General features: G+C 45.3%; 1 protein-coding gene across 1 annotated transcript; it reads left to right on the top strand.

Annotated features, from left to right (window-relative positions):
- Positions 1–14,344: 14,344 nt before the first annotated feature.
- LOC128838789 (uncharacterized) lies at positions 14,345–16,004 on the top strand. The gene is made up of 2 exons (XM_054031212.1): positions 14,345–14,506; positions 15,693–16,004. The coding sequence occupies exons 1-2, from the start codon at positions 14,491–14,493 to the stop codon at positions 15,968–15,970; spliced, it is 294 nt and encodes a 97-aa protein (XP_053887187.1). The 5' UTR covers positions 14,345–14,490; the 3' UTR covers positions 15,971–16,004.
- The last annotated feature ends 11,730 nt before the right edge of the window (positions 16,005–27,734 follow it).

The following is a 27,734-nucleotide window of genomic DNA, read 5'->3' as shown; positions in this document are numbered from 1 at the left end:
GAGACCTTTGCTTTGTATTCACGTAACTTGTAAAGTTTGGTGTTAGTTGTGTTTTACCTTTTATTTCTTTATAACCAATTCTGATTTATGCACCTTATTACTTGTAGTCACTTAAAATCTATCTTTCTATAGTTAATACATTCATTTAGTTGTTTTATCTAAATCAGTGTGTTTGAGAAACTCCATTTGGGATAACAAGATTTGTGCATATCATTTTCTATTAATAAATGATAGACTTTATATGAGCTTGTATTGTCCAGGGGGGTTCTGGGCAGTACAAGATGCACATTTCAGGGGGAAGTCAGGAACTGGGAGTTTGCTGGTGTTGCTCTGCAGTATAATTCATAAGTGACTGGCTATAGCACTCATACAGAATAGCTGGGAGTGATTTACATGATGGGGGCTGTGTGTGAGCAGACCAGAAGTGGTTGCTCTCACAGTGAAGCAGTGTAAAAGGCACCCCAGGCTGGGGAATTAAGGGGATACAGCTATTGATTAGCCCAGATTGTACCATGGGTAATGTCACGAATAGTTTTTGATTAAATGATAACATTGTTTCCACAGAAACCCAACTCATTCAGTGTGCACATTAGATTGTACTGTGATACTGGAATGGCTGACATCAAGCAGTCTGATCTATATAGTTACAGTTTTGGTCTAAGCTGACGGGTATATTAAGTGCCCTTCTTCCATACGGAATAGAAGAAGCAATTAAGCCCTTTTATGGAGTGAGATAGTTTCTATTGTCTTTAGCTACCACTCACGGCAACCAGCCACATAGCAAAGTCTGAGCAGGGCTAAGCTGTGTGGTCTGAGGGGTTTCCTTGGGACTGATTGCAAACACAGGGGCTAAGTAATTGATTGCATGTGGGGGTGAGGGACAGAAAACCAGAAGAAAATGAGAAGCAGTGGTGAGCATGGCCCCAGAAGGAAGACAAGAGAGAGACCTTCTCTTGGGGACAGGACATGCTGGAAAGTCAGACTTGGATTTCTGAGTAAGGAAACTGACTGCCTTGTTCCTATTGTGTTCAAGGAAACAGGACTCTGTGTACATTCTTTCATGCAATCCTGTCTACTGACTGAGAAATACCTGACCTATATCATCAATTTCTCCTAAAGGAAACAATCCGGCAAGGCCCTGAATGTTGGGTAACCACCCAGATCAAAAAGGGTCAACAGTACATAAGAATGAGGCAGCTGAGCAATGCTTACTATTCTGTGAATCTTCAAGTGACAGAACAGTGAGTCAGTGACCATGTAATTGGCAGCCACAAATTCCACAGTCACAGCACGTTTGTTCTTCTGCCGGATACCAGAATTCCTGAGGGTACTTCCCCAGGTGTTATCCTTTCCTACATGCTCATTAAAGTCACTCCAGACCATGACAACATCTCTTCTTGAAGATTCATTAGGGACTGACTGCAGTTGCTGGTAAAATTTATGTGCCACTGCCTCATTGGCCTTGACATTACTGGGACTATACACTCCAATGATGATAAGATGCACATAGTTGGTAGAGAATCAGACCTTGATAAATTGCTCACTAATCACCTACCAACTCTGCAAGGCTTGTTGGGTATAGTGTCAAAGTACAAGCACCACCCTTGCTGGAGCAACCCATCAGGGGAGCTGAGAACAAAAACGTCTAGTCCTCAACTTTCTTTTCACCACTTCCTGGCCAGTGCACTTCAGATCAGACACAGATATCAATATTCTAGCTTTAAAACTGCTTGGCAAGGAGGACAGCTTTAGCTGTTTCAGATAATGCTCTAACATTCTAGGCACCAATTGTACATTTGTTGCCAGCATACAGGATATTAGATTGGCCCTTTTGGAATGGGACATCAAGTAGGTGGCAACTGTCGAATACTGGGGCAGTGTCACAAACCGTACTAGAGGATGCTCAAAAGATGAGGACATTCATATAGTAGCACCTGCCACCATATTTTAGGCCCTTCAACAGCCTCTGTGAAGATGTCATGCTACAAAGGTGTGAATATATAGAACTACATCTATACCAACTCTATTGTACAACAGTGAAACGTGGGCACAGATGAAGGCTAAAGAGTAGCAGACTGACGTTTTTGATTCTCATCATGTTCATCAGCTGTTCCATATTAAGTGGCAGACAAGATCAACAATGAGGATATATGTAGTTGAACCCAGCAACTGCATCCATCAGCACTGGTTCAGTTTTTGTATCTTTCTTGGTATGGATAGATTACAATTGAAGGCCAATGAATTACAAAGCACATTTTTGAAGGAATGCCGCTTCACAGCTGATGAGTACATGGTCCCCAAAAGCCTTGGTGGCTCAATTTGATTATCAGTGATGGACAAAATGAATATCCAGTCAGATTACCAAGGGCCTTGCTAGATATCAATCCAGGTGGCACTCTATCTGCAAGGGTTTGTGATTCACCCTGATGGTGATGTTTATTCACAGCACTCTGTGCATATAAGTTCATCTCTGCTCTGTTGCATACATGTAAACTTGGAGTAAATCCATTAGTTCAGTTTACTTTGAAAAGACCAGACAGGTAATTCAAACAGAGTTTTCTCAAGAATGAGACATGGATGCATAGAATGTCTCAATCCCTGTGTATCCTCCAACTGGGCACCTAATGATGGCTGATATTATAGAAATAGAAGTACATAATCATGTAATTAAAGGCTCTTATAATGCACAAGAGAGCATGGTAAAAGTTGAGTGATTAGCTTTGGCATTTTCTGACTTGAGTACTTAACTTTGTAACCTTAATGTTGGTAAGAAATTAAATTTCCTAAGAAGCTATTAAAAAAAGAAAAGAGAAGAAAAAGAAAAAAAATATGTTCTTTATATGTTCTAATATGGGACTACAGGATGAATAGCATGCACCAGGTTGCTAGAATTCTGGTGGCTGTGGGATTTACAAAGTTAGGCTCAAACACAGTTGGTCATTAAATTATGTTTAAACCCCTCCAACTTGTCTGGAATAACAGCCAGTGACCCTGGTTCTGTAGGTCAAAAAGCAGACTAAGTTCAGAGTCTTTCACTATCCCCACTTTAACTATACACATCATGATGGGGAGAAGTTATGATGGCCTGAGGTTGAGGCATAGCATATTCCTTCCAAGAAAGGTCTTCTCCTGAAGTCCAGTCCTCCCCCCCCTTTTTTTTTTTTTAATGTATATAAACAGGACTACTTCTTTAAGGAGGTCCAGCTTTCAGTCTCTTCCTCCAAGAAGGACAGTCTGTACACTCCCTTCAGTCTGGTAGATGTTAATTTCCCTCACTTCCAAGGAAGTTTACTAATCCTTTCTTCAGCTGGCTGGGGATGAATCCCATACACCAGGCACAGAGCACTAACGTGCCCTGTCTTGCACAAGATGTACACCCTGTGAGTGATAGTCATCTCTGTGTGGAGGGCAAGCAGAACATGTATGCAGCACATAAACTCCTTGGGGCTTAAGTGGTATATAGGCCTTAGCGTGGCCTTTTGCACAGTGAAGGAGCTTGCCTCACTGAAGGCCTGATGCAGGTTCTTTTATGGCCACTGGCAGCTGGTTTTACACATGGAATGAGGCTGGATTATGTGTACACAGTTACTGACACAAGTCTTACCAAGTTTTTGTAGGACAGCTACTTATATACAGTTTGCAGTCACCCCTGCATGCTTCATAAGAACAGTGGGAGGTGGTTGATGCACTGTTAACGCTGTTGGGATGGTGCCAAATTGGTGTGGCCATACTGAATGAATGGTGAGACTATGGCTTGACATGACTGAACTGCGAAAGAGGACTCTGGGAGCGGAATCCTTTTCTTAGCATCAGGCAGATGCCAGAGGTGAAACTGACTGGCTCCATGCTGCATGTATGATCAGTACTGATCTTTGAGACAGCAAATATGTCCACTTGAAAGCAAACAACACATGGAGAACATCCTGAATGGAGCATGGGCTGACCGGGGCATCTTGACCCTGTTGAAGGACATCACATAGGGGGCTGAAGTGAATGATTGATAAGGAAGTGAATGTTGGGTAATGTTCAGTTGGCACCACTCTGCAGTCTCCTCCTAAAGTATTAATTAGGTAAAAATTATTAACCACATGCCCACTGGGCATGCTTTTAAGAATATGTGACTCATTTGAGGAAAAAAATAGTACAAAAATCAAGCAAATTAAATTACTGTGGAGGGATTCCTTAATGCTTAAAGAAGCAACGCTGCTAGCCAGAGTAACCAAAACTCTGCTCCATGAGCTCTAGTAGGACTGTGAGCCAGAGAGATCTACAGATAGCCAAGGCCTTGCCTCGAGGGAATCCGAGACAGACCCAGAGGGCTGAGGAGACCAGACCTAGAGAGAAGAAGTCATCCACAGAATTGGTAACCACCTTCTGTGTTTGCCAAGCAGGAACTGTGTGAGGCTAGCACAGGGCCTGTTTGTGTATGTTTGTGGAAGAGAGGCTCGCTAAGAGGAATGTATAGCTCTTAATGTATAGTTCTTAATGTCTAACATAAGAGTTGTGTGCTTAATGTAACCCTTTACCGCTTGTGTAATTCCTTCTCAAATAAACTGCAGTGTATGCAAGATAATTACTGTGGACCTTTTTCACTGGTATGACAGTAATCTGCTCCACTGGGAGCCATTAAAGATCCATTCGGGGTAGTAGCCCCCTGATGCCAACATTTGGTAGCAGAGGATAGTTACTGTTGTGTCCAAGAAAAAGAGGTCTTTAAACTGAATCAAACTGTTTCTGAACTGGTTGCCTTGGAAGAGCTTGGTATCCTGAATCACTGGTGTTAACCGACTAATTTAAACACAGTGAATCAGTTCTGACGTTAATTTTAGCTCGGGGACCAGATTTAGTTACAGTGCGCAGAGAGGGAAATATACCAGTGAGCAGGGTTGTATTGGTCGTTCCTAGAGTTGATGATGTTTTGCAAACGCAGACAGGGAAGGGTCATCAAACCGGAGGATGAGGGGGACACCCCGAAGCCTCTGGCTGTGGTTGATGAGTGTTTGTTAAAACAGGTGTTTAAAAGCTTGGGGTCTGATCCATGTCTGGCTGATGCAATCCCCACACTGCATGAGAAAGTTTTGGACAACTTGCTGTTGAGGTATTGAAAGGGTTACACCCCTGAGAAAGCCCAAAGAGCAGCACATGTCATCTGTGCTATGTATTGTGCTGTAGTTAAGTTTGTAAAGGAGTGAGATGTTGTGCAAGAAAGTTTGGAATAGAAATTGGGAAAAACTAAAATTGCAGAATGAAAACTTGAAACGTGACTTGCAAACTGCTGTAGCACAAAATGTAACCAAGGCTCAGCAGGTAACAGCTTTAACCCATACATGTCCGGAAAGAATAAATGTACAGGTGGAAGAGGAAGAGGAGCCCCTTCCAGGGCCTCCAGCAGCCCAGCCAGTAGTGATAGCAAAAATGCCTCAGCCTTCATGGCAAATACAAGAGGAAGTAAATCGTCCTCTGACTGAAACTAAAAACAGGTACTGGCTAAACAAATGGACTCTTTGACTAAGAGAACATGTTTGTCTTGGCTGGTGGAATACATGGTTAGAAAACATTTAGATCTTGAAGATTTTAGAGAACTGCTAACTTGTGCTGGTCCTATGGAAAGAATGGCTTTATTGGCAGAAATTGAGTCAGAGTTAAACTAAGGTGACAGAGACGGTGTTATCCAGAAGGTAGCTCAACACTTTCTGACCCCCTCTGAATTGAGAAGGACAATACAAGTATTTTTGTTAATACATCAGAAGGAAAAATAATCTGTTATGGCTTAATTGGACTGGGTTGTGGTTGGTATGCTCTCTGGCTGAAATAGAGGAAAAACAGCTGACAGATTTGACCTATGATGGTTTAAGAAAACCTGTTAAGATGTTCATAGGATCCTGGATGGATTTAGATCAGGTTGAATTGATTAAAGCAGCTCGGGAGGCAGAAAGAGTAGTAAGTGGAGTGATTAGTGAGGCTCCCTACAGCAATCAAGCAGGCTGTAATGGCTCCAACCACACTGATATGGGACATGGTAGTTGTAATGAAATAGTACAAGGCTGAGGATGGCATGGTAGGAGATGGGAAGTATCTAGTGGGGGATCATTGCAAGATCAGGTATGGGCTCAACTTCAGGAAAGAGGGGCAGATATGGCCAGTTTGGATGGGCAACCTCTGGAGACTTTGCTAGCTGCTTTAAGTGATTTGGTGGCAAGGACTAGAACACAGTCAATGCTGCAACCAGGAGTTAAGGCTGTTGAGACCATGGGGACAGGTACAGAAGATCTGCTGGTGAGTTCTTATGGCTTGTTATCTCCAGAATTGGCAGCTCCCTGTCAGGGTGGCTCCACATGGCAGTAAAAATGCCTTGCCTTTAGCAACCCCACCCCCAAAGGTAAATGTTAATAGCCAACTTATAGCCTCACATAACTGGTAAATCTTACATGGAAGAGAGGACAGAAGGAAACATATTAATTAATACCAGCATTAATTATATTGGAGCAAAGGCAACTTAAAGTATTAAAACACCTGCCGTGGGTAGTAGATCAAACTAAATTTTAAATAAATACAGTGGTTTTTAACAGCATAACTGAAAAAGCTATATTAAAAGTAGATCTTGTACAACAGGAAAAGTGAATGATTAATTTGTAAGAAAGGCTGGTTGTGAAGAAAGAGACCAGGTTATTTCAGAAGGATTGAGAAAGTGAGCCTGCAACTCCCCAATCTGGCTTACATAAGAACGGCCATACTGGGTCAGACCAAAGGTCCATCAGTCCAGTAGCCTGTCTACCGACAGTGACCAATGCCAGATGTCCCAGAGGAAGTGAACCTAACAGGCAATGATCAAGTGATCTCTCGCCTACCATCCATCTCCACCCTCTGACAAACAGAGGGTAGGGACACCATTCCTTACCCATCCTGGCTAATAGCCATTAATGGACTTAACCCCCATGAATTTATCCAGTTCTCTTTTAAACCCTGTTATAGTCCTAGCCTTCACAACCTCCTTGTACAGAAACCAGGTGGCAGATGACATCCATGATTATATTATAAAAATATAATTGTAAATCTACCCTTGTTGTAGCCAACCTTCCAAATATAATGGCCAGAGCAGTGGCCAGGGCTAAATGGTTCTCTGTACTGAATTTGTTGTTTGTTTTTTCTTTGTTATGTTATTAACCTCTTTGAATTAATAACAGGCTAAATTATAAGAACTCCTGAGTTCCTGTTAACACCAAAGAAACAAATGCCTGAGCAGGTACAAAAGAAGGTCTGGGTAGCAAATTTGATGCAAACATTGGAAAACATTTAGACAGAGAAAATAACACAAACAAAAGGAAGAGCCAAAGGAATAATTAAAGTATCGATGAAAAATAGAAAACACAGTGATGCTTAAAATTGGTAAACAAAGGTAAAATAAACCCTTAACTGTTAAGTATAAGGCCAGTCCCATGGCAGTTTTAGTAACCACTCTGGATGGAGATATGTAAAACATTCTGATCAAATCCAATTATATTTGCCAATGGACTAAATATAACAATTTTCAGAATGCAGGGTATGTACTAACCTATAAGGTCTGGTCAGAGGCCTTGTGTGTTTTGTTTTGCTTATGTTTTTGCAGGTTAATCTATACATTTATGGAAGCAAGAAGTATGCTGTGAAATTTGTTATGGCTTGTTGGCCATGTGATTACTAGACCTGTCTGTGGCACGGGATTCCATCTGAAGAGTAAACCAGAAGATTAAGTTACTCAAATTTCAATACAGTGAGCACCCTTCTTAGGGGCATAAGCATAAAAACATGCTAGGTCAAACTAAAGGTCCATCTAGCCCAGCATCCTATATTTTAAGCATGACCAATGCCAGGTGTTTCAGAGAAAATAAATAGAACAGGCATTGATCAAGTAATCATTGCAGCCCATTCTCAGTTTCTGGCAAACAGAGGCCAGGGACACCACCCCTGCCCATCTTGGCTAATCGCCTCTATTAATTTATCTCTTTCTTTTACAACAAAAAACAAAACACCTTGTTATAGTCTTGGCCTTTACAACATTTTCTGACAAGAAGTTCCACAGGCTAATTTTCCTGTGTTTATTTCCTTTTGTTTATTTTAAACCTGCTGCTCAGCAATTTAATTGGTAACCTCTAGTTCTTGTGTTATAAAATAAAAGAAGTAAACACTTTATTTACTTTCTCAACAACAGTCAGGATTTCATAGACCTCAATTGCATTCCCCCTTGAGTTATCTATTTTCTTATATAAAGTTGGAAAGTCCTAGTCTTGTTAATCTTTTCTTATATAAAGTTGTTCTAGACCCCTGATTATTTTTATTGCTTTTTTTCTGTGCTTCCCCTCCCCCCCCCAGATATTGCTGTTGCACATTAAGTGAATGTTTTTAGAGATCTATACACAATGATTCCAGAACCCTTTTATGGGTGATAGCAGCTAATTTAGACCCAATTATTTTATATGTATAGTTGGAATTATGTTTTCCCAACGTGCATTACTTTGCATTTGTCAGCACTGAATTTCAGCTGCTTAGTCACTCAGTTTTGTAAGATCCCTTTACAACTCTTTAAAGTCTGTTTTGGACTTGACTATCTTGAAGTTTTATATCATCTGCAAATTTTTGCCACTTCATTGTTTGCCTTTTTAATACATGGATCATTTAACAGTACTGCCTTTTCCCAGTACAGACCCCTGGACATGCCACTGTTTACCTCCCTCCATTCTGAAAACTAATCAGTTATTTTTGCCTTTTGTCTCTCATCTTTTAACCAGTTATAGGATAAGAGAGAAAGTTCTTTATGGATCAATAACAGCTCACCTTGCCTAAAAACCTTCAGTAAGGGTTCAAAGACTTTCTGAAGATCTGAGTACACTATATTCACTAAATCACCTTGTCTATATCCTTGTTGATCCTCTCAAAGAATTCTAGTAAGTTAATCTTTACTATAGGGATAGCTCAGTGGTTTGAGCATTGGCCTACTAAACCCAGGGTTGTGAGTTCAATCCTTGAGGGGGCCACTTAGGGATCTAGGGCACAAATCAGTACTTGGCCCTGCTAGTGAAGGCAGGGGGCTGGACTCAATGACCTTTCAAGGTCCCTTCCAGTTCTAGGAGATAAGATATCTCCATTAATTTAACAATTTAAACTGTAGAGATGAATGTAAATTTCTTTAGTTCTTCTATATTCGCTTTATTCTTTTTGGGTGTCCCAAGATGCTAAGGAAATCTTAATTACCCAGCAGCCCCACTGGTTGTGTAGTAGGCTTCCTGCTTTTGATACACTATCAGCATAGGAAAAAATCTCAAAATCTGAAAGCAGTCTCCAAGCTTAATTCTCCGAGGAGGGGAAAGTTTTTTAAAAAGAGCTTTTGGAAAGTCTAAATTCCAGTATTAGGATAGATACTGATTGAAGTCCTAGGCAGTAAACCTTACTGGCTTTAATTGATGTCCTAGCCAGTAAACCTTACTGTGAGCAACAACTTGAAGCCAACTTCTGCAAAAAGTCCTGTACAAAAGTCACGTTAGAGTTGTTTCCCTGATAATAAATACTGTTAGAGTAAATATTATCAGTTGGATCTGGCTCTCCCCCCCCCACCGCCTCTTCCCCCAAGGTGTTGCCAGGTATGTTAATTGGCCTCTCAGGTCCACATTAACCCTTTTCAGGGTCTGTGTGGGGTACACATCCACCACAGGCAGACAGACAAAAACCACCAGAAAAGTGTGAATTTGACAGAGCAATAAACAGAACAAGGCAACCGAAGAAGGGGAAAGCTTTGGCCATCTTAACCATAGCTATTGCAACACACTCCAGCTATAACAATGTAAAAGAAACAAATATATGCACATGGCAGAACTGAGTAATTGCATTAACTTATTATAATCCTTGACACACACACACACACACACACACACCTTATTTATTCATTTCCTTCAGGTGTGCCATTTTTAAAACTTTAGACTAAAAACTCTTCAGGGCAGAAACCTGCTCTCTTAAATAGATCATAAGTCACTTAGTACATGCACAAACACCCAAATACACACACATCTATTTTGGGGGTTATAGAATAAAAACTTCCAGCATCAATCTCCTCTTGGAACGGAACGATACCATAGAACTAAAACGGTTATTCAAAGATCTCTTGCAGTTGCAGCTACTTTCCTTCTTTCCTTGCAACTTTGTCAATTAAATCCAACATGCAAAACAAATGTACAAATCACATACCCCCAACACACACACCCCGCTTAAGCTTCACCCCTAGCTTCTGAGTCAGAATCTTCTCTCACAAGGTTGGGCTCATTTGCTCTTTAAGGGTCTGACCCCTCCAAGGCTCATCTGCACCTAATTAGCTCAACTAGGGAGAATCTCCCTGAGATAACTGAAGATTGCTCTGAGTTAACCCACAAAATCCTAGCTGCTATCTAGTTCAGCTTTACCTCTTTGTAGGGACACTACTGTATGGGGTGCAGCAGGATATTCCCCCTAAGAGGCACCAAGAGACCCAGGCCCCTATCATGGATCTGACAGAGCCCCAAATACAAAGTGGATAATTCAGTCAAAATTACCTATCACAGGCACATTCCCATAAGATCATTGATCTGGAAGGCATGGCCATCTTTTTTTGTCATAGTGGTGTTTTGAACATAATCTTAGAGTTTTTCTTGTAGGCATAGATTGCTTGCAGAGATGACGTTAATAGTCTTCGAATATTTCCATGCACAGAAAATTCTGTTACTCAACAGAAAAGCACAGTAAGGCTATCTCTACACTTACGCCAGGTCTAGACTAAGAAGTTAGGTTGACCCAGCTACTTTGCTTAGGAATGTGAAAAATCCACCATTTTTGTAGGACCAGTAAAAGCTATATTACCATAGCTACATCTCTCAGGGTTATGAAAAATCCACACCCCTAAATACAGTTAAGCAGACCTAACCCCTGGTATAGACAGCACTAGATCAACAAACTTACCATCTATCAGGAAGAACCTCTCCCATCACTATAGCAAGTGTCAACACTGTGCCCCTGTAGCCTTTCAAGTGTAGACATAACATCAAAACACTTCAGCATCACAGTTACAGCATTGCAGCTGTGCCACTGTAGTGCTTCAGTGTTGACACTCAATACAGCAGTTGGAGGAGTTCTCCCATCAGGGGATAGGTCGGCTTACCTACGTCGCTTAGGGGTGTGGATTTTTCACACCCCTGAGAGATGTAGCTATGCCAATGAAACTTTTCAGTTTAGACCAGCCCTCAGAAAACAGCACACAACACTAAATTTTAGTAGCTAAGGTGGTTTCTGGTGATATTTGTTTAAATGCTTGCATCATGGCTGTCAAACAGCAATCATTCAGGGGAGTTTTCGGAAACTAAGGCTATGTCTACACTAGCACTTTTGTCGGTCAGGGATGGGGGGGGGGGAAATCACACCCTGACTGACATAAGTTACACTGACAGAATTGCCAGTGTGGACAGTGCTAGGTCAGCAGGAGAGCTCTCCTGTTGGCACAGAGTGGCAAGGTCTCCCGTGTAGACATAGCCTAAATGTAGCACATATTGAAGAACACCCTTTCTTTTAAGATCTGTCAGAAGACCTGAGTGTTCTGTTCAAAACGTCCAAAGTAAGTGAAGAAAGAAAGTTAAGAAAAAACAACAAAAAAGCAGTAAAAAAATCTTTGACCAACATGGTTCCTTAAAAGAAAGGTAGGTGTCTTCAAATTCTAACAGAGGCCTTGTCTACACTATGAATGCTTTTCTGGTATAGATATACTGGCAGCACACCCTAATGTAGATTCAGATTATGTCAACAGAAGTCCTTCTGTCATCTTCATAACACCACTGCCCCGAACCACATCGGCTGTGTTGACAGAAGCACTCTTGTCAGTATAGCTGGATCTATACCGAAGCACATACTAAGAATAGGAAGGTTTCACTTTGGACTTGTCCATAATGCATGGTTTAAACACTGTAAGATAGTTGGAACCCTCCTTCCAGATGATGTGAGGGTAACCTCTCACACTGACGATACTTCTCCAGGGGAGGGAATCCCAGTGGCTTGACCCATATTCTCAAACCTGGGTCTGCAGGTTTTATAGAAGCAGCCATGCTCCAACCTTCCACCTGGCAGCCTACTGATGCTTGCTTACCTGGGACCCCTGAAACCCAGCACCGGTTTGAGGATCTGCCCCTAAGTCCTATTGGCTGAGTCCCAGAGCAGCTGATTGGCCTGCTGGCCCTACTTAAGACAGCATCAGGAACAGGAAACTGTCTGAACAACTAGGTCCCACCCTGTTCTGTGTGCCCTGTGCCTCTTGCTCACCTGGCTTGATTTCCTGGCATCCTATCCTGGCCTGATTCCTGGCATCTGACTCCTGCTTCTGACCTCCTGGTATCCTGACTCCTGTCTTGTGACCACAGACTCAGGCTTTGACTATTAGGTCTCACCATCCATGACCCAGCTGCTATACCCAGTTATTAGGAAGAGACAGGTAATAGTAATGGGGGATTCGATTATTAGAAATGTAGATAGCTGGGTTTGTGATGACTGGGAGAACTGCATGCTGGGTGTGAAGATTGTGGATCTCTTGAGACATCTAGACAGACTTACATGTAGTGCTGGAGAGGAGCAGGTGGTTGTGGTATATGTAGTTACCAATGACATAGGAAAAGGTAGGAGAGGTCCTGGAGGCCAAATTTAGGCTGCTAGATAAGAGATTAAAGTCCAGGAGCCCCATGGTAGCATTCTGTAAAATGCTTCCAGGTCCACTTGCAGAGCCAGTTGCACAGGCAGAATGGCAGGGTCTCAATGCATGGATCAGACAACGGTGTATGGAGGAGAGTTTTAGGTTTATTGTGAACTAGGGAACCTCTTGGGAAAGGAGGAGCCTGTACAGGAAGTATGGAAAATGGATCCAGACTGCTGGCATGTAAAATTAGAAAGGTAATAGAGGAGTTTTTAAACTAAGGGCTGGATGGAAGTCAACAGGTGAAGAGGAGCAGGTGGTTTGGACAGAGAGATCCCATGGGGAGGATCTACTAATGGGGATTCTCTATATCAGTGGTAGGCAACCTATGGCACGTGTGCCAAAAGCGGCATGCGACCTAATTTTCAGTGGCACTCACACTGCTCAGGTCTTGGCCACCGCTCCGGGGGCTCTGCATTTTAATTTAATTTTAAATGAAGCTTCTTAAACATTTTAAAAACCTTATTTACTTTACATACAACAATAGTTTACAGAGTAGCAGCCGTGTTAGTCTGTATCCGCAAAAAGAAGAACAGGAGTACTTGTGGCACCTTAGAGACTAACAAATTTAATTGTAATGGATTTTTTACCTTTAGTCCTTTTGGTATGATGTCCATCTGCTTGCATTTGGAAAGGAAGATGATGTCTGTCTGTTAGTCTCTAAGGTGCCACAAGTACTCCTGTTCTTCTTTTAACAATAGTTTAGTTATATATTATAGACTTATAGAAAGAGATCTTCTAAAAACGTTAAAATGTATTACTGGCACGCGAAAACTTAAATTAGAGTGAATAAATGAAGACTTGGCACACCACTTCTGAAAGGTTGCCGACCCCTGCTCTGTATCTTAGGCCTGGTCTACACTACGACTTTAATTCGGATTTATCAGCTTTAATTCGAATTTACCCTGTAACCGTCCACACAACGACGCTATTTATTTCGATGTAAAGGGCCCTTTAAATCGATTTCTGTACTCCACCCCGACGAGCGGAGTAGCGCCAAAATCGATATTGTCATTTCGAATTAGGGTTAGTGTGGCCGCAATTCGATGGTATTGGCCTCCGGGAGCTATCCCACAGTGCATCATTGTGACCGCTCTGGACAGCAATCTAAACTCGGATGCACTGGCCAGGTAGACAGGAAAAGCCCCGCGAACATTTGAATTTCATTTCCTGTTTGCCCAGCGTGGAGAGCACAGGTGACCACAGATAGCTCATCAGCAGAGGTAACCATGCAGGCTGATAATCGAAAAAGAGCACCAGCATGGACCGTGAGGGAGGTACTGGATCTGATCGCTGTATGGGGAGAGGATTCAGTGCTTGCAGAACTTCGTTCTAAAAGACGAAATGCAAAAACTTTTGAAAAAATCTCCAAGGGCATGATGGAGAGAGGCCACAATAGGGACTCCGAGCAGTGCCGCGTGAAAGTCAAGGAGCTCAGACAAGCCTATCAAAAAACAAAGGAGGCAAACGGTCGCTCCGGATCAGAGCCGCGGACATGCTGCTTCTACGCCGAGCTGCATGCAATTCTAGGGGGGGCTGCCACCACTACCCCACTTGTGATCGTGGATTCTGGATCGGGGATAGTCTCATCAGCGACGCCTGAGGATTCTGCCGATGGGGGAGAGGAGGAGGAGGAGGAGGAGGATGAGCTTGCAGAGAGCACACAGCACTCCGTTCTCCCCAACAGCCAGGATCTTTTTCTCACCCTGACTGAAGTACCCTCCCAAGCCTCCCAAGCCAGTACCCAAGACTCTGACCCCATGGAAGGGACCTCAGGTGAGTTTACCTTTTAAAATATAAAACTTGTTGTAAAAGCAAACGGTTTTTAATGATTACTTTGCCCTGAGGACTTGGGATGCATTCGCGGTCAGTTCAGCTACTGGAAAAGTCTGTTAACGTGTCTGGGGATGGAGCGGAAATCCTCCAGGGACATCTCCATGAAGCTCTCCTGGAGGTACTCCGAAAGCCCTGCCAGAAGGTTTCTGGGCAGTGCATCCTTATTCCCTCCTCCGTGGTAGGACACTTGACTACGCCATGCTTGCAGCAAGTAATCTGGTATCATTGCCTGACAAAGCCTGGCAGCGTATGGTCCCAGTGTTTGCTGGCATTCAAGCAACATCCGTTCTTTATCTTGTTGTGTAATCCTCAGGAGAGTGATATCACTCCTGGTAACCTGGTTGAAATACGGGAACTTAATTAAGGGGACAGAGGTGGCCGTTCCTACTGGGCTGTTTGCCTGTGGCGGAAAATAAATCCTTCCCTGCAGTTAGCCAAGCGCAGATGGGAAATTGGCCCTGAGTTTTTCGCGTTTGGCTAGCAGGGATCTTCCCTGTTACCAGCCACGCGGTGGGGGGGGGTACCGTGATCATCCCAGAGAATTCATGGCGGGAGGGGGGCGGCGGCGGGGGGGGGGGGTGGTTAGTTTGGTGCCTGCAGGGATCTTCCCTGATACCAGCCACGCGGTGGGGGGGAGGGGTACAGCAATCATCCCAGAGAATTCATGGCGGGAGGGGGGCGGCGGCGGGGGGGGTGGTTAGTTTGGTGCCTGCAGGGATCTTCCCTGATGCCAGCCACGTGGTGGGGGGGAGGGGTACAGCGATCATCCCAGAGAATTCATGGCGAGAGGGGGGGTGGTTAGTTTGTTTTCTGCTGCTGCTGCTGAATGTTAACAGAAAAACCGCAGCACTCTACAGGCTATGCTTGGTATGTGGGAAAGGAGGGCGCAGAAGCTGTAAGACAATGGCTTACCATGGCCGCATGCAAGCCGAATTCTGTTGCCCAGACCTGTGATCTCTAGCAGCAAAGCCACAGGCACTCAGCATTAAGAGGCAAAATGCGACCTTGCACAGAAATCACATGTGCTATGTAATGTGAATAGTGTTGGTCACCGTGAAAGAGTATAAGCATTGTTCTGCAAAATGTATCTTTTTAAACAATTCTCTCTTTTTCCCCCTCCCTACAGCAGCTGCAAATTCCTCAAGCCTCCCTCCTCCATCCCGAAGGTTATCACAGATAAGGCGTCGTAAGAAGAGAACGCGAGACGAGATGTTTTCTGAAATTATGGAATCCAGCCGCAGTGACAGAGCTCATCTGAATGAGTGGAAGGAAACAGTTTCAAAGTATAGGAAAGAAGCCAGTGAACGTGAGGACAGGAGGGACCAACGTGAGGACATGAGGGACCAACGTGAGGAGAGGAGGGACCAACGTGAGGAGAGGAGAGACACTCGAGATGAGAGGTAGCGGCAGGAAGACCAGAGGAGGCAGGATGCAACGCTGGGGCTGCTGCGTGAGCAAACAGACATGCTCCGGCGTCTGGTGGAGCTTCAGGAATGGCTGCTGGAAAACAGACTGCCGCTTCAGCCCCTGTTCCACCCTCCCCCGTCCCCATGTTCCGTATCCTCCTCACCCAGATGTGTAAGAACACGGGGGGGAGGCTCTGTACACCTTCCCATTCCACCCCAGTAGACAGCCCAAGCAAAAGGCTGTCATTTTTTTAACCTTTTCTTTGTGGCTTTTTCCTTCCCAGCAATCCTCCTCCCAAATACCACCCGGGTTCCCTCCCTCTTTTTCTAATCTATTAATAAAGAATAAATGATTTTTAAATGATAGTGACTTTATTTGGTTTGAAAGAAAGCTGGGGGAAGGGGGAGGGTGGGTTCCTTACAGAAAATGAGTCAATAAAGGGGGCGGGTTTTCATGAAGGAGAAACAAACAGATATTTCACACTGTAGCCTGGCCAGCCATGAAACTGGTTTTTAAAGCTTCTCTGATGCACAGCGCTTCCTGGTGTGCTCTTCTAATCGCCCTGGTATCTGGCTGCGCGTAATCAGCAGCCAGGCGATTTGCCTCAGCCTCCCACCCCGCCATAAAGGTCTCCCCCTTACTTTCACAGAGATTGTGGAGCACACAGCAAGCAGAAATAACAATGGGGCGATTTCTTTGGCTGAGGTCAGAGCGAGTCAATAATGATCGCCAGCGACCTTTTAAACGGCCAAATGCACATTCTACCACCATTCTGCACTTGCTTAGCCTGTAGTTAAACAGCTCCTGACTCCTGTCCAGGCTGCCTGTGTACGGCTTCATGAGCCATGGCATTAAGGGGTAGGCGGGGTCCCCAAGAATAACTATTGGCATTTCAACATCCCCAACGGTTATTTTCTGGTCCGGAAAGTAAGTCCCTTGCTGCAGCCCTTTAAACAGAGTAGTGTTCCTGAAAACGCGAGCGTCATGAACCCTTCCCGCCCAGCCCGCGCTGATGTTAGTGAAACGTCCCTTGTGATCCACAAGTGCTTGCAGCACCATTGAAAAGTACCCCTTGCGGTTTATGTACTCGGTGGCTTGGTGCTCCGGTGCCAAGATAGGGATGTGGGTTCCGTCTATCGCCCCACCACAGTTAGGGAATCCCATTGCAGCAAAACCATCCACTATAGCCTGCACATTTCCCAGAGTCACTAACTTTCGTAGCAGCACCTGAGTGATTGCTTTGGCTACTTGCATCACAGCAGCCCCCACCGTAGATTTGCCCACTCCAAATTGATTCCCGACTGACCGGTAGCTGTCTGGCGTTGCAAGCTTCCACAGGGCTATCGCCACACGCTTCTCAACTGTGAGGGCTGCTCTCATCTTGGTATTCTGGCGTTTCAGGGCAGGGGACAGCAAGTCACAAAGTTCCATGAAAGTGCCCTTACGCATGCGAAAGTTCCGCAGCCACTGGGAATCGTCCCAGACCTGCAACACTATGCGGTCCCACCAGTCTGTGCTTGTTTCCCTTGCCCAGAATCGGCGTTCCATGGATAGAATCTGCCCCATTAACAACATGATCTCCAAAGCACCGGGGCCCGTGGTTTCACAGAATTCTGTATCCGTGTCCGTGTCCATGTCCATGTCCATGTCCTCATCATGCTTGTCGCTGCGTTGCCGCCGCCGCTGCCTCCTCGCCTCGTTTTTCTGGTCCTGGCTGAGCATAAACTCCACGAGAACGCGCGAGGTGTTTACAATGTTCATGACTGCTGTCTTGAGCTCAGCGGGCTCCATGCTTGCCGTGGTATGGAGTCTGCAGTGTTCACTCACCCAGGAAAAAAGGCGCAAAAATGGTTGTCTGCCGTCCGTTGCTTTCATGCAGGGAGGGAGGAGGGAGGGAGGAGGTGAGGCTGTACCCAGAACCACCTGCGACGATGTTTTTTGTCCCATCAGGCACTGGGATCTTAACCCACAATCCCAATGGGCGCGGGAGACTGCGGGAATTATGGGATAGCTATGGGATAGCTACCCACAGTGCAACGGTGCAGAAATCGACGCTAGCCCCGGTACTTGGACGCATACCACCAAATTAATGTGCTTAGTGTGGCTGCATACATTTCGACTTTATACAACCTGTTTTTCAAATCCGAATTATATAAATTCGGATTAATCCCATAGTGTAGACATACCCTTAGTAAAGAGGAGAGCATAGAAGTTGACAAAGCACAGGTAGGAACTGAGGAGAAACAGTCAAGTGAAAAAGAGTCCCATTCAATTACATGACATGAAGGCAGACAACTAAGAAGTGCTTGTATACAAATGCTAGAAATCTAAATACTAAGATGGGTGAACTTGAGTGCTTGGTATTAAATGAGAATATTGATATAATAGGCATCAGAGAAACTTGGAATGATGACAATCAATGGGACACCGTAATAACAGGGTACAAAAGAGATAGGAATGACAGAGAAGATTGTTTTGGTGGGGAAGTGGCACTATATGTGAGAGAAAGCATAGAGTCAAATATAAGAACAGCCATACTGGGTCAGACCAAAGGTCCATCTAGCTCAGTATCCTGTCTTCCGACAGTGGCCAATGCCAGGTGCCCCAGAGGGAATGAACAGAACAGGTAATCATCAAGTGATCCATCCCCTGTCGCCATTCCCAGCTTCTGGGAATATAATAAAAATCTTAAACTGTACCATAGAATCTCTATGGATAGAAATTTCATGCTTGAATAATAAGAGTATAGCAATAGGAATACATTACCATCTGACCAGGATGGTGATTGTGAAATGCTCCAGGAGATTAGAGAGGCTATGAAAATAGAGAACTCAATAATAATAACTCAACTATCCCTATATTGACTGGATACATGTCACCTCAGGACTGGGTGTAGAGGTAAAGTTTCTTGACACCATTAATGACTGTTTCTTGGAGCTGCTAGTCCTGGAATCAACAAAGGGAGAGCAATTCTTGATTTAGTCATCAGTGCAGCATAGGATCTGGTTTAAGAGGTGACTATAGCTGAACTGCTCGGTAATAGCCATCATAATAGAATTACATTTAACATCCTTGGGTGAGGGCAGGGGGAAATGCCAACGAAGCCCACCTCAGTAGCATTTAACTTCAGAAAGGGAAACTACACACACGTGAGGAAGCTAGTTAAATGGAAATCAAAAGAAACAATCACAAGAGTGAAATGCCTGCAAGCTGCATGGAAACTTTTTAAATATGCCATAATAGAGGCTCAAATTAAATGTATACCCCATATTTAAAAAAAAAAAAATAGGAAAAGGACCCAAAAAACCTCACAATGGCTAAACAGAGTAAAAGGGATGCAAAAATGCATCCCTTAAAACCTGGATTCAAATCCTATTAAGGAAAATAGAAAGGAGCATGAACTGTGGCAAGTTAAGTGTAAAAGTATAATTAGGCAGGCCAATAAAGAATTTGAAGAGCAACGATCAAAAGACTCAAATTAACAGCAAAAGAATTTCTGTATTTCAGAAGCAGGGAGCCTGCCAAACAATCTGTGGGTCCACTAGACAATGGAAGTACTAAAGGAGCACTCAAGAAGATAAGACTATTGCAGAGAAGCTGCATTAATTCTCTACATTGGCCTTCACTGCAGAGGATGCAAGGGAGAGTCCCACACCTGAGCCAGTCTTTTTAAGTGACAAATCTGAGTATCTGTCCCAGATTGAGGGGTGAGTAAAAAAGGTTTTGGAACAAATTGATAAGTTAAATGATAATAAGTCACCAGGACTAGATGGTGTTCACCCAAGAGTTCCGGAGGAGCTCAAATATGAAATTGCAGAACTACTAACTGTGATATGTAACCCCTCACTTAAATCAGCTTCTGTACCAGATGACTTGAGAATAGCTAATGTGATGCCAACTTTTAAAAAAGGCTCCAGAGGCAATCCTGGCAATTTCAGGCCAGTAAGTCTAACTTAAGTACCAGGGAAATTGGTTGAAACTATAGGTCACAGGGTTCACTACTCACCACTAGGGGTTCCTCCTGTTGGTCGCTCTGGGAATTAGCTCTTTCAGCCTGATGCCCTCTTCTTGCAGTTTCTCGACCTGTTGTCTCACTCTGTCACCCTGCAGCCCCTCTCTTGCTACTCAAGAGCTATAGTACCTAGTCTTCGTGGCTTAGCCTACTGGCCAAGTCACAACAGTCTTCCCCTTCTGGGGTTATATCACAGTCCTTCACAGCATCCCAGAAGTCCTCAAGATCACTTCCCAGACTGGGCCACTCATTCAGGCTCACCTTCCACTCAGGGTTCAAGTCGAGAGTCCTGTCTCCAGAAACTAAGGTCTGTACTACCTCAAACCTTCCTGCCTCTCCCCTGGAACACTTTCTACCTTGCCTCTCTCAGGTTCTCATACTCCACCCTACTAACCAAACCCCTTTCCTCTGGGTCTGCTAGACAAACACTTCCTCTTGGGTCTAAATCTATTTCTCTCCCTTGTCCCAGGGAAAGTAACTACAACCTCTTCTGATACCACCACTTGGTTTTATAGAAGCCCCTTCTGTTCCTCCACAGGAAAGCCTCCCTTAATTAGGGCTCTTGTCTCAGCATAAATTTCCCCCATCTTGAAACCTAATAGGTTAATTGGCCCATTTGGTCTACACGAACCTCTTCAAGGTGAGTGTGGAGAACACACCACATCACATGATAGTAAAGAACAGAATTGTCAGATACACAGATGAATGTGATTTGTTGGGGAAGAGTCTACAAGGCCTTGGAAGGTGTCAACAAACATGTGGACAAGGGTGATCCAGTGGATACAGTGTACTTGGACTTTCAGGAAGCTTTTGACAAGGTTTCTCACCAAAGGCTCTTAAGCAAACTAAGCAGTCATGGGATGAGAGGAAGCTTCCTCTTATGGATCAGTAAACTGGACAGGAAACAATGGGTAGGACTAACTGGCGAGTTTTCAGAATGGAGAGTTAAATAGTGGTGTCCCCGACAGATCTATCCTGGGACCAGTGCTGTACAACATATTCATAAATGATCTAGAAAAAGGGGTGAACAGGGAAGTAGCAAAGTTTGCAGATGATACACAATTACTCAAGGTAGTTAAGTCCAAAGCAAATTGTGAAGAGTTACAAAGCAATCTCACACAACTGGGTTACAGGGCAACAAAATGATGAAATTCAAGGTTGAGAAATGCAATGTAATGCATATTGTAAACCATAATCTAGGGTTACCATACGTCCGGATTTTCCCGGACATGTCCAGCTTTTTGGTCCTCAATCCCCGTCTGGGAGGAATTTCCAAAAAGCTGAACATGTCCGGGAAAATAGGGAGGCATGGTAAGGGAACCCCGAGTGCAAGTGGCTGCAGCAAAACTTACAACTCCAGTGATCTGCCGATCTGCCGGGGCACAGAGGCGGCAGGTGGCATCCGAGCACGCAGCCACCTCCTCCCTGGGCTCCAACTTTCCCTGCTCCCACCACTCTCCACCGTGCGCCGGGGCCGAAGCAACTTCCCCAGTGCAGCAGCAGCCAGAGCCCGAGGGGGGAGGGAAGAGGGGGAATGTGGGGTGCTCAGGGGAGGGGGCAGAGTTGGGGCAGGGACTTTGGGGAAGGGGTTGGAATGGGGGTGGGAAGGGGCGGAGTTGGAGCGGGGGCGGGGGAAGGGTGGAGTTCAGGCGGGGCCAGGACCCCCGTAGAGTGTCCTCTTTTTTCAGTGTTGAAATATGGTAACCCTACCATAATCCTAACTATACATACAAAATTATATGGTCTAAATTAAGTGTTACCACCCAAGAAAGAGATCTTGGAGTCATCATGGGCAGTTTAAAAACATCTGCTCAATGTGCAGCATCAGTCAAAAAAGCTAACAATGTTAGGAATCTGTGATGAGGCGGACTAGGCCATGAGGCCCCCTGCTGGAGGCCTCGTGGCCCTGCCACACCCCACCCCAGAAAAGGGCAGTGGAGAGAGACCTTCAAGTGGGCTAGAGCAGCCAATGGGCCCAGCAGGCCATTTTAAAGGAACTGCTGGGCAGCACAAAGAAGAGATCAGTTCCTTGCTAGAGCTGGAAGAGAGTGAATGGTCAACATGGCTGGCTCAGGGAGTGACAGGACCTCGGAGACAGCAGTGCTGGCGGGGGTGGGGGAAGGGCAGATAGGACATGAAAGAGCTCTGGGCTGACTGCTGGGACTCAACCAGGACAAGGCCCTGAAGAATGTACTGGGGACACAGGAACAGGACTGGCTCCAGGCACCAGCTTAACAAGCAGGTGCTTGGGGCGGCCCAGGGAGAGGGGCAGCACCTGCGGCAATTCGGGGGTGGCAGGTCCCTCACTCCCTCTAGGAGCGAAGGACCTGCCGCTGAACTGCCGCCGCCGATCGCGGCTTTTTTTTTTTTTCCCCCCAATTGCCACCGCCAATCGTGATCGCGGCTTTTTTTTTTTTTTGCTTGGGGCAGCAGAAATGCTGGAGCTGGCCCTGCACAGGAAAGTGGCATCATTGCAGTTTAGTTAAAGGAACATGGCAGATGGCTGCTATCTATAGCGTTCCTGGGCTGAGACCCAGAGTAGAAGGTGAGCCTGGGTTCTCCCACCCCCACCACTGGGAAAGTGGCCTGGACTTCGATACACCCCAGAAGGGGAACTGAACTCTCTGAGTATGCCAGTTGGGTCCAAAAAGGCCCAGAGAGGTGAAGCGTCTCCAGGGAGGGAGCCCTGGGGGATGTGGCCCCACACCAGGGTCAGGACTGCTTGAAGAGCAGGGATGATTCGAGGGAGCCCAAAAGAGGCTGAGAGACAGCTCACCCAGCTGGACTGATTGAGGAGTGAGCTCAGGGATGTGGATTTAGATAGGCTCCCTGTTGGACTTATATCCCAGAAGGCATTTGATTTATTTTATATACAGAGTGTGTGTGACTTGGCCAGAGGGCTGGGCTACTGAAGACTCATCACAAAGCGGAGAGGAAGTGCAGGCACACATGCACTCGGCCAAGGGGGCACATGTGAGAGCTGAATACACCCCTTTACAGAACCATTAAGGGAAGGATAGATAAGATGATAAATATCATAATGCCACTATATACGTCCATGGTACACCCACAACTTGAATACTTTGTGCAGATCTGGTCACCCCATCTTAAAAAGAATATATTAGAAATAGAAAGGTACAGAGAAGATGATTACAGGTATCAAAAATGATTGAATATGGAACAGCTTCCATATGAGGAGGGACAGGGCCGCCCGGTGGGATGGGAGGGGGGAGGGGCAAAGGGGCAATTTGCCCCAGGCCCGCAGGGGTCCCCACGAGAATATAGTATTCTATAATATTGCAACTTTTTTTATGGAAGGGGCCCCCAAAATTGCTTTGCCCCAGGCCCCCTGAATCCTCTGGGCGGCCCTGAGGAAGGATTAAAAAGACTGGGATTGTTCCGTTTGGAAAAGAGATGACTAAGAGGGGGATCTGATAGAGGTCTATATAATCATGACTGGTGTGGAGGAAGTGAATAAGGAAATGTTATTTACTCCTTCACATAACACATGAACCAGGGGTCACCCAATGAAATTAATAGGTAGCAGGTTTAAAACAAACAAACGGAACTACTACTTCACACAATGCACAGTCAACCTGTGGAACTCATTGTAAAGGCCAAAAGTATAACTGTGTTCAAAAAATAATTAGATAATATCATGGAGGATAGGTCCATCAGTAGCTAACAGGCAAGATGGTCAGGGATGCAACCCCATGCTCTGGGTGTCCTTAAGCCTCTGACTGCTGGAAGCTGGGACTAGACAACAGGGGATGAATCATTTGATTGCCCTGTTCTGTTCATTTCCTTCAAAGCATGTGGCCATTCTGATGTTCTGATTGCTGAGGCAGATACTCCTGCATTCAGCACTGCATCTGACTTTCTCCCACTGTCATCTTCTATGGCCTGTATCTGGGAAGTTAGCAGGTGATTGCATGTGACAGCTTCCATGCTTAGGGTGAGCTTGGTGTTATGATCTATGGGACTTCGCTCTGGGGAAAGGATTGCTAATCCTCTCTCCTCTTCCTTTTGTAGTTTCTTTGCTGTGAGTCCAGAGGATTAAATATGTTAAAATGAACAGGTGGAGGCTGGATTGGTAGCTCTCCTTCAGATTGCGGAGTGCTATTTGGTTAATTTTTAAAATTGTTGTGGGTTATTTTTTTGTGGGCCACCACCCAGTATAACAAGTTTTGACATGCCAGAGTAACCACAGGCAAAACAATGAATTGTGAGAACAGCCCTGCTAGAAGTTGTCTGAAATTAATAAAACCTTAAATATAGTGTTCTGGAGCTTTGAAATGAGCTTATTATTTAGAAGTGCTGGGATTTAAAGAAGCATTACTTCTGCATTAGCCTTGGGCACACTATTATGTAGTAATACATAGCTGTTGTTTTTCAGTGGGAGAAACTGCTATCACTGAAACTTCTTAGATGTTTACTACCTTGACTGAGTAGTCAGGCAAGTACTGTGGGGGCACGGGGCGTGTCTTCCAGTCTTGGGATTTCATAGAGGCAGGGCCGGCTCCAGGGTTTTGGCCACCCCAAGCAGTCAAGCAAACAAACAAAAAAGCAGCGATTGCGCTCTGCGGCGGCAATTCAGCGGGAGGTCCTTCGCTCCAAGCAGGAGTGAGGGACCGTCCGCCAAATTGCCGCCAAACAGCTGGACGTGCTGCCCCTCTCCGAAGTGGCCGCCCCAAGCACCTGCTTGGTAAGCTGGTGCCTGGAGCCAGCTCTGCATACAGGTAGCACTCTGGTGGCTAATGCATGGAAAGGTCATTCTGAGCATGTCTATAACTGCTTCCAGGTGGGCCTGCATGGCAATAAACAATTTTTGAATGCATTACTCAAGCATTGGAACGGTACAGTGTACAGCAAATGTGATTATCTAATGAATGTAGGACAGCTTTGCTTTTCAACCCATTACATAGATTACCAAATCTCCTTTTCTCTCTCACTGCTCTGGATCAGACTGTGGTGGGGGTGTTGGGTTTCTCTTCCATTCCTGCCACTTCCAACCCTCCCCTTGCCACTTTTTTGGGGGGGACGGGGCCGCAGCGGTGCATCTGACTCTTCACTCCTCTCCCACTCCATGTTGCTGTCATCAACCATCCAGCCAAATCCTCCCCATCAGCTTTCCTCTCGGATTTGGACTCCTGGCTCTTTCTCTTCCTCTCCTCAGTCTCCCACACTCATTTTTGGTATGTTGAATACCCAGCCACCCCCTAGCTCCATGTTGCCTCACCCTCACCTCTTCTTTCAAGCTGCAGCCCTAGTTCAACTTTCTCACTCACCAAAAGAGCCATTTATTCAACTTGGTCTTCATCAAGCCCTGCTCTCTCTCTCTGACCTCTCTTGCTGAGTTTTCCCTCTCTGACCATCATCTGGTCTCTTTCAGCGTTGCCCATCAGCCCCCCCTCAAACCCAGTACTCAGTCTTTCCTTGACTTCCAGTCCATTAGTGTTGATGACTTCTTGTCTGCTCTCCTTCCTGACCTCTTTTCCATTAATACCATTGTTAATTCTCTCCATTCCTCTGTCTACTCCATTCTTGATTCTTCTGCCCCACTCTCCCATTGCAAGATCTGCTCCGCCAACTCCCAGTCCTGGCTCATTTGTAACATCTGCTTCCTCTGCTCCTGCTCTCGCACTGCAGTACGGGGTCCTGTGACCAGACAGCCTTCCTCCATTACAAATCCAGTCTCCCTGCTACCATCTTCCCAGCTAAAAAAATCTGTTTCTCCAATGGAATTGAATCTCACACCTGCAATCCCAGCTGCCTTTTCGCCACCTATACCTCACTCCTCAAACTCTTCCCTCCTTCTGTCTCCACTTCTCTCTATGACCAGAGGATGTTGCCAATATATTTTATTTTATTTTTTTACAAAATTGACAAAATATGACACAAATGTCCCCCTCCACTCAGCTCACCTTCCTATGACTCTCTCCTCCTTCTCCCCATCACAGCTGCAGAAACTTCTCATCTGCTCTCCTCCTCTGACCCCTTCACTAGCCCCAGTGTCTCCCATCCCATCTCCTGATCTTCCTTGCACCCATTCTCATTCCCTCCCTTACTCTTTTCCTTAACCTCTCACTCTCTTCTGGCTCTTTCTCCTACAATACAAACCTGCTTTAGTATCTCCCATGTTAAAAACTAAACAAAAAAACCACCCTTAACCCCACTTTCTTCCCCAATTCTCTCCCCTTAATTTCTAAGCTTATTCAATGTGCTATCTGGAGGTTCCTCTCCTCCAATTCCATCCTAGACCATCTCCAATGTGGCTTCTGCCCCTTGCACTCAACTGGAACTGCTCTGAGTCTTTAATTACCTTGTGATGGGGTGTTCACCCCCACACCAGCCCTGGAGGAGCTAGGGAGGCCAATTAACTGCCAATGCTGCATTTGAAGGAGGACCCAGGGAGCAATGAAGACTAATTAAAGGATGAAGCTCACCTGGACAGGAAAAGATGGGACTTCGTATAAAGCCAGGTAGTTGAGGGCAGAATAGAACTGCAGTGAAGAGGTCTGCCATCATTCTCTCAGAAAACAAGGACGGAGCTTGGCCCAGAGGAGGGTGGACAAGGAGGTGGATAGAGACAACGTAGGAAGCAGTCTAGGGAAACAGCAGCAAGGTGTGGGACAATACAGACTTTAGTTGCTGGTTGTAGGGTCCCTGGGCTGGAACCCATCAAAGAGGGCAGGCCTGGGTTTCCCCACAAGCCACTGGGGAAGTGGCACCAGTAAGCAGCAGTGAATTAGAAGACTGCCTGGGACAGCTTATACAGAGAGATTTTGGTACATGCACACACCCAGAAAGGGAAAACGACAGTTACCTGGCTGGAGGGCCAAGCCACAAAGATGGAGCAGTCAAATCCAGAGAGAGAGAGATAGTGAGCACCCACAGGAAGAGGCATCAGACTGGCAGAGCAAGTCCCCAGCCATGGCCAATATGAAACACTGCAGTGGTGAATATAGTACCCTGTAACACTCCTCTTAGGCAAATCTCAACCAGTACTCCAGTCTCATCCTCCTTGACCTGTCAGCCACCTTTGACAGAGTCAACCATGGTGGTCTTCTTAAAATCTTGTCCTCCTTGGCTTCCAGGATGCTGTCCTCTCCTGGCTCTCCTCCTACCTCTCTAACTGCTCATTCAGCACATCCTTTGGATCCTCCTCATCCCCCCGTCCCCTCCACATTTCTGTGAGGGATCCACAGGGCTCTGTCCTTGGTCCCCTTCTCTTCTACTGTCTCCTTTATTTCTGGGAAATCTCATCTGCAAACACAAATTGAACTACCACCTCTATGTAGAATAATCACAGATCTCCCTCTACTCCAGGCCTACTTCCTTCTATCCAAATCTCAGCCTGTCACTGACATCTCTTTGTGGACTTCCAGCCATCAGCTCAAGCTCAACATGGCTAAAGTAGAACTCCTAATCTTGCCCCCCACCCCTAAAAAAACCTCCCTACTACCTCTTTTCTCGATCAATGTGCACAACACCATCATTCAACTCCTCATGCAAGCCCATAACCTGCATGTCACTCTCTGGGTCCTCACATCCAGGCTATGCCTAAATCTTGCAGATTTTTTCTGCATAACGTTTCTAAGACACGTTCTTTCCTATTCATCCCCACAGCTGAAAGTTTTCCAGTCTTCAATCATCTCAAAATGTCAATCAGCACAGGGCAGAGTACCTGAGTCACTGCAGGCTCTGTTAGAAGGGTAAATCAGTGCAGCTGGGTTGTTGCTACATGCC

Source organism: Malaclemys terrapin, chromosome 6 (assembly GCF_027887155.1).
Source record: "Malaclemys terrapin pileata isolate rMalTer1 chromosome 6, rMalTer1.hap1, whole genome shotgun sequence".
In the NCBI taxonomy this organism is placed as follows: Eukaryota; Metazoa; Chordata; order Testudines; family Emydidae; genus Malaclemys; species Malaclemys terrapin.
Note: the sequence above shows the minus strand (reverse complement) of the source record. Positions and strands in the feature narration are given on the sequence as shown.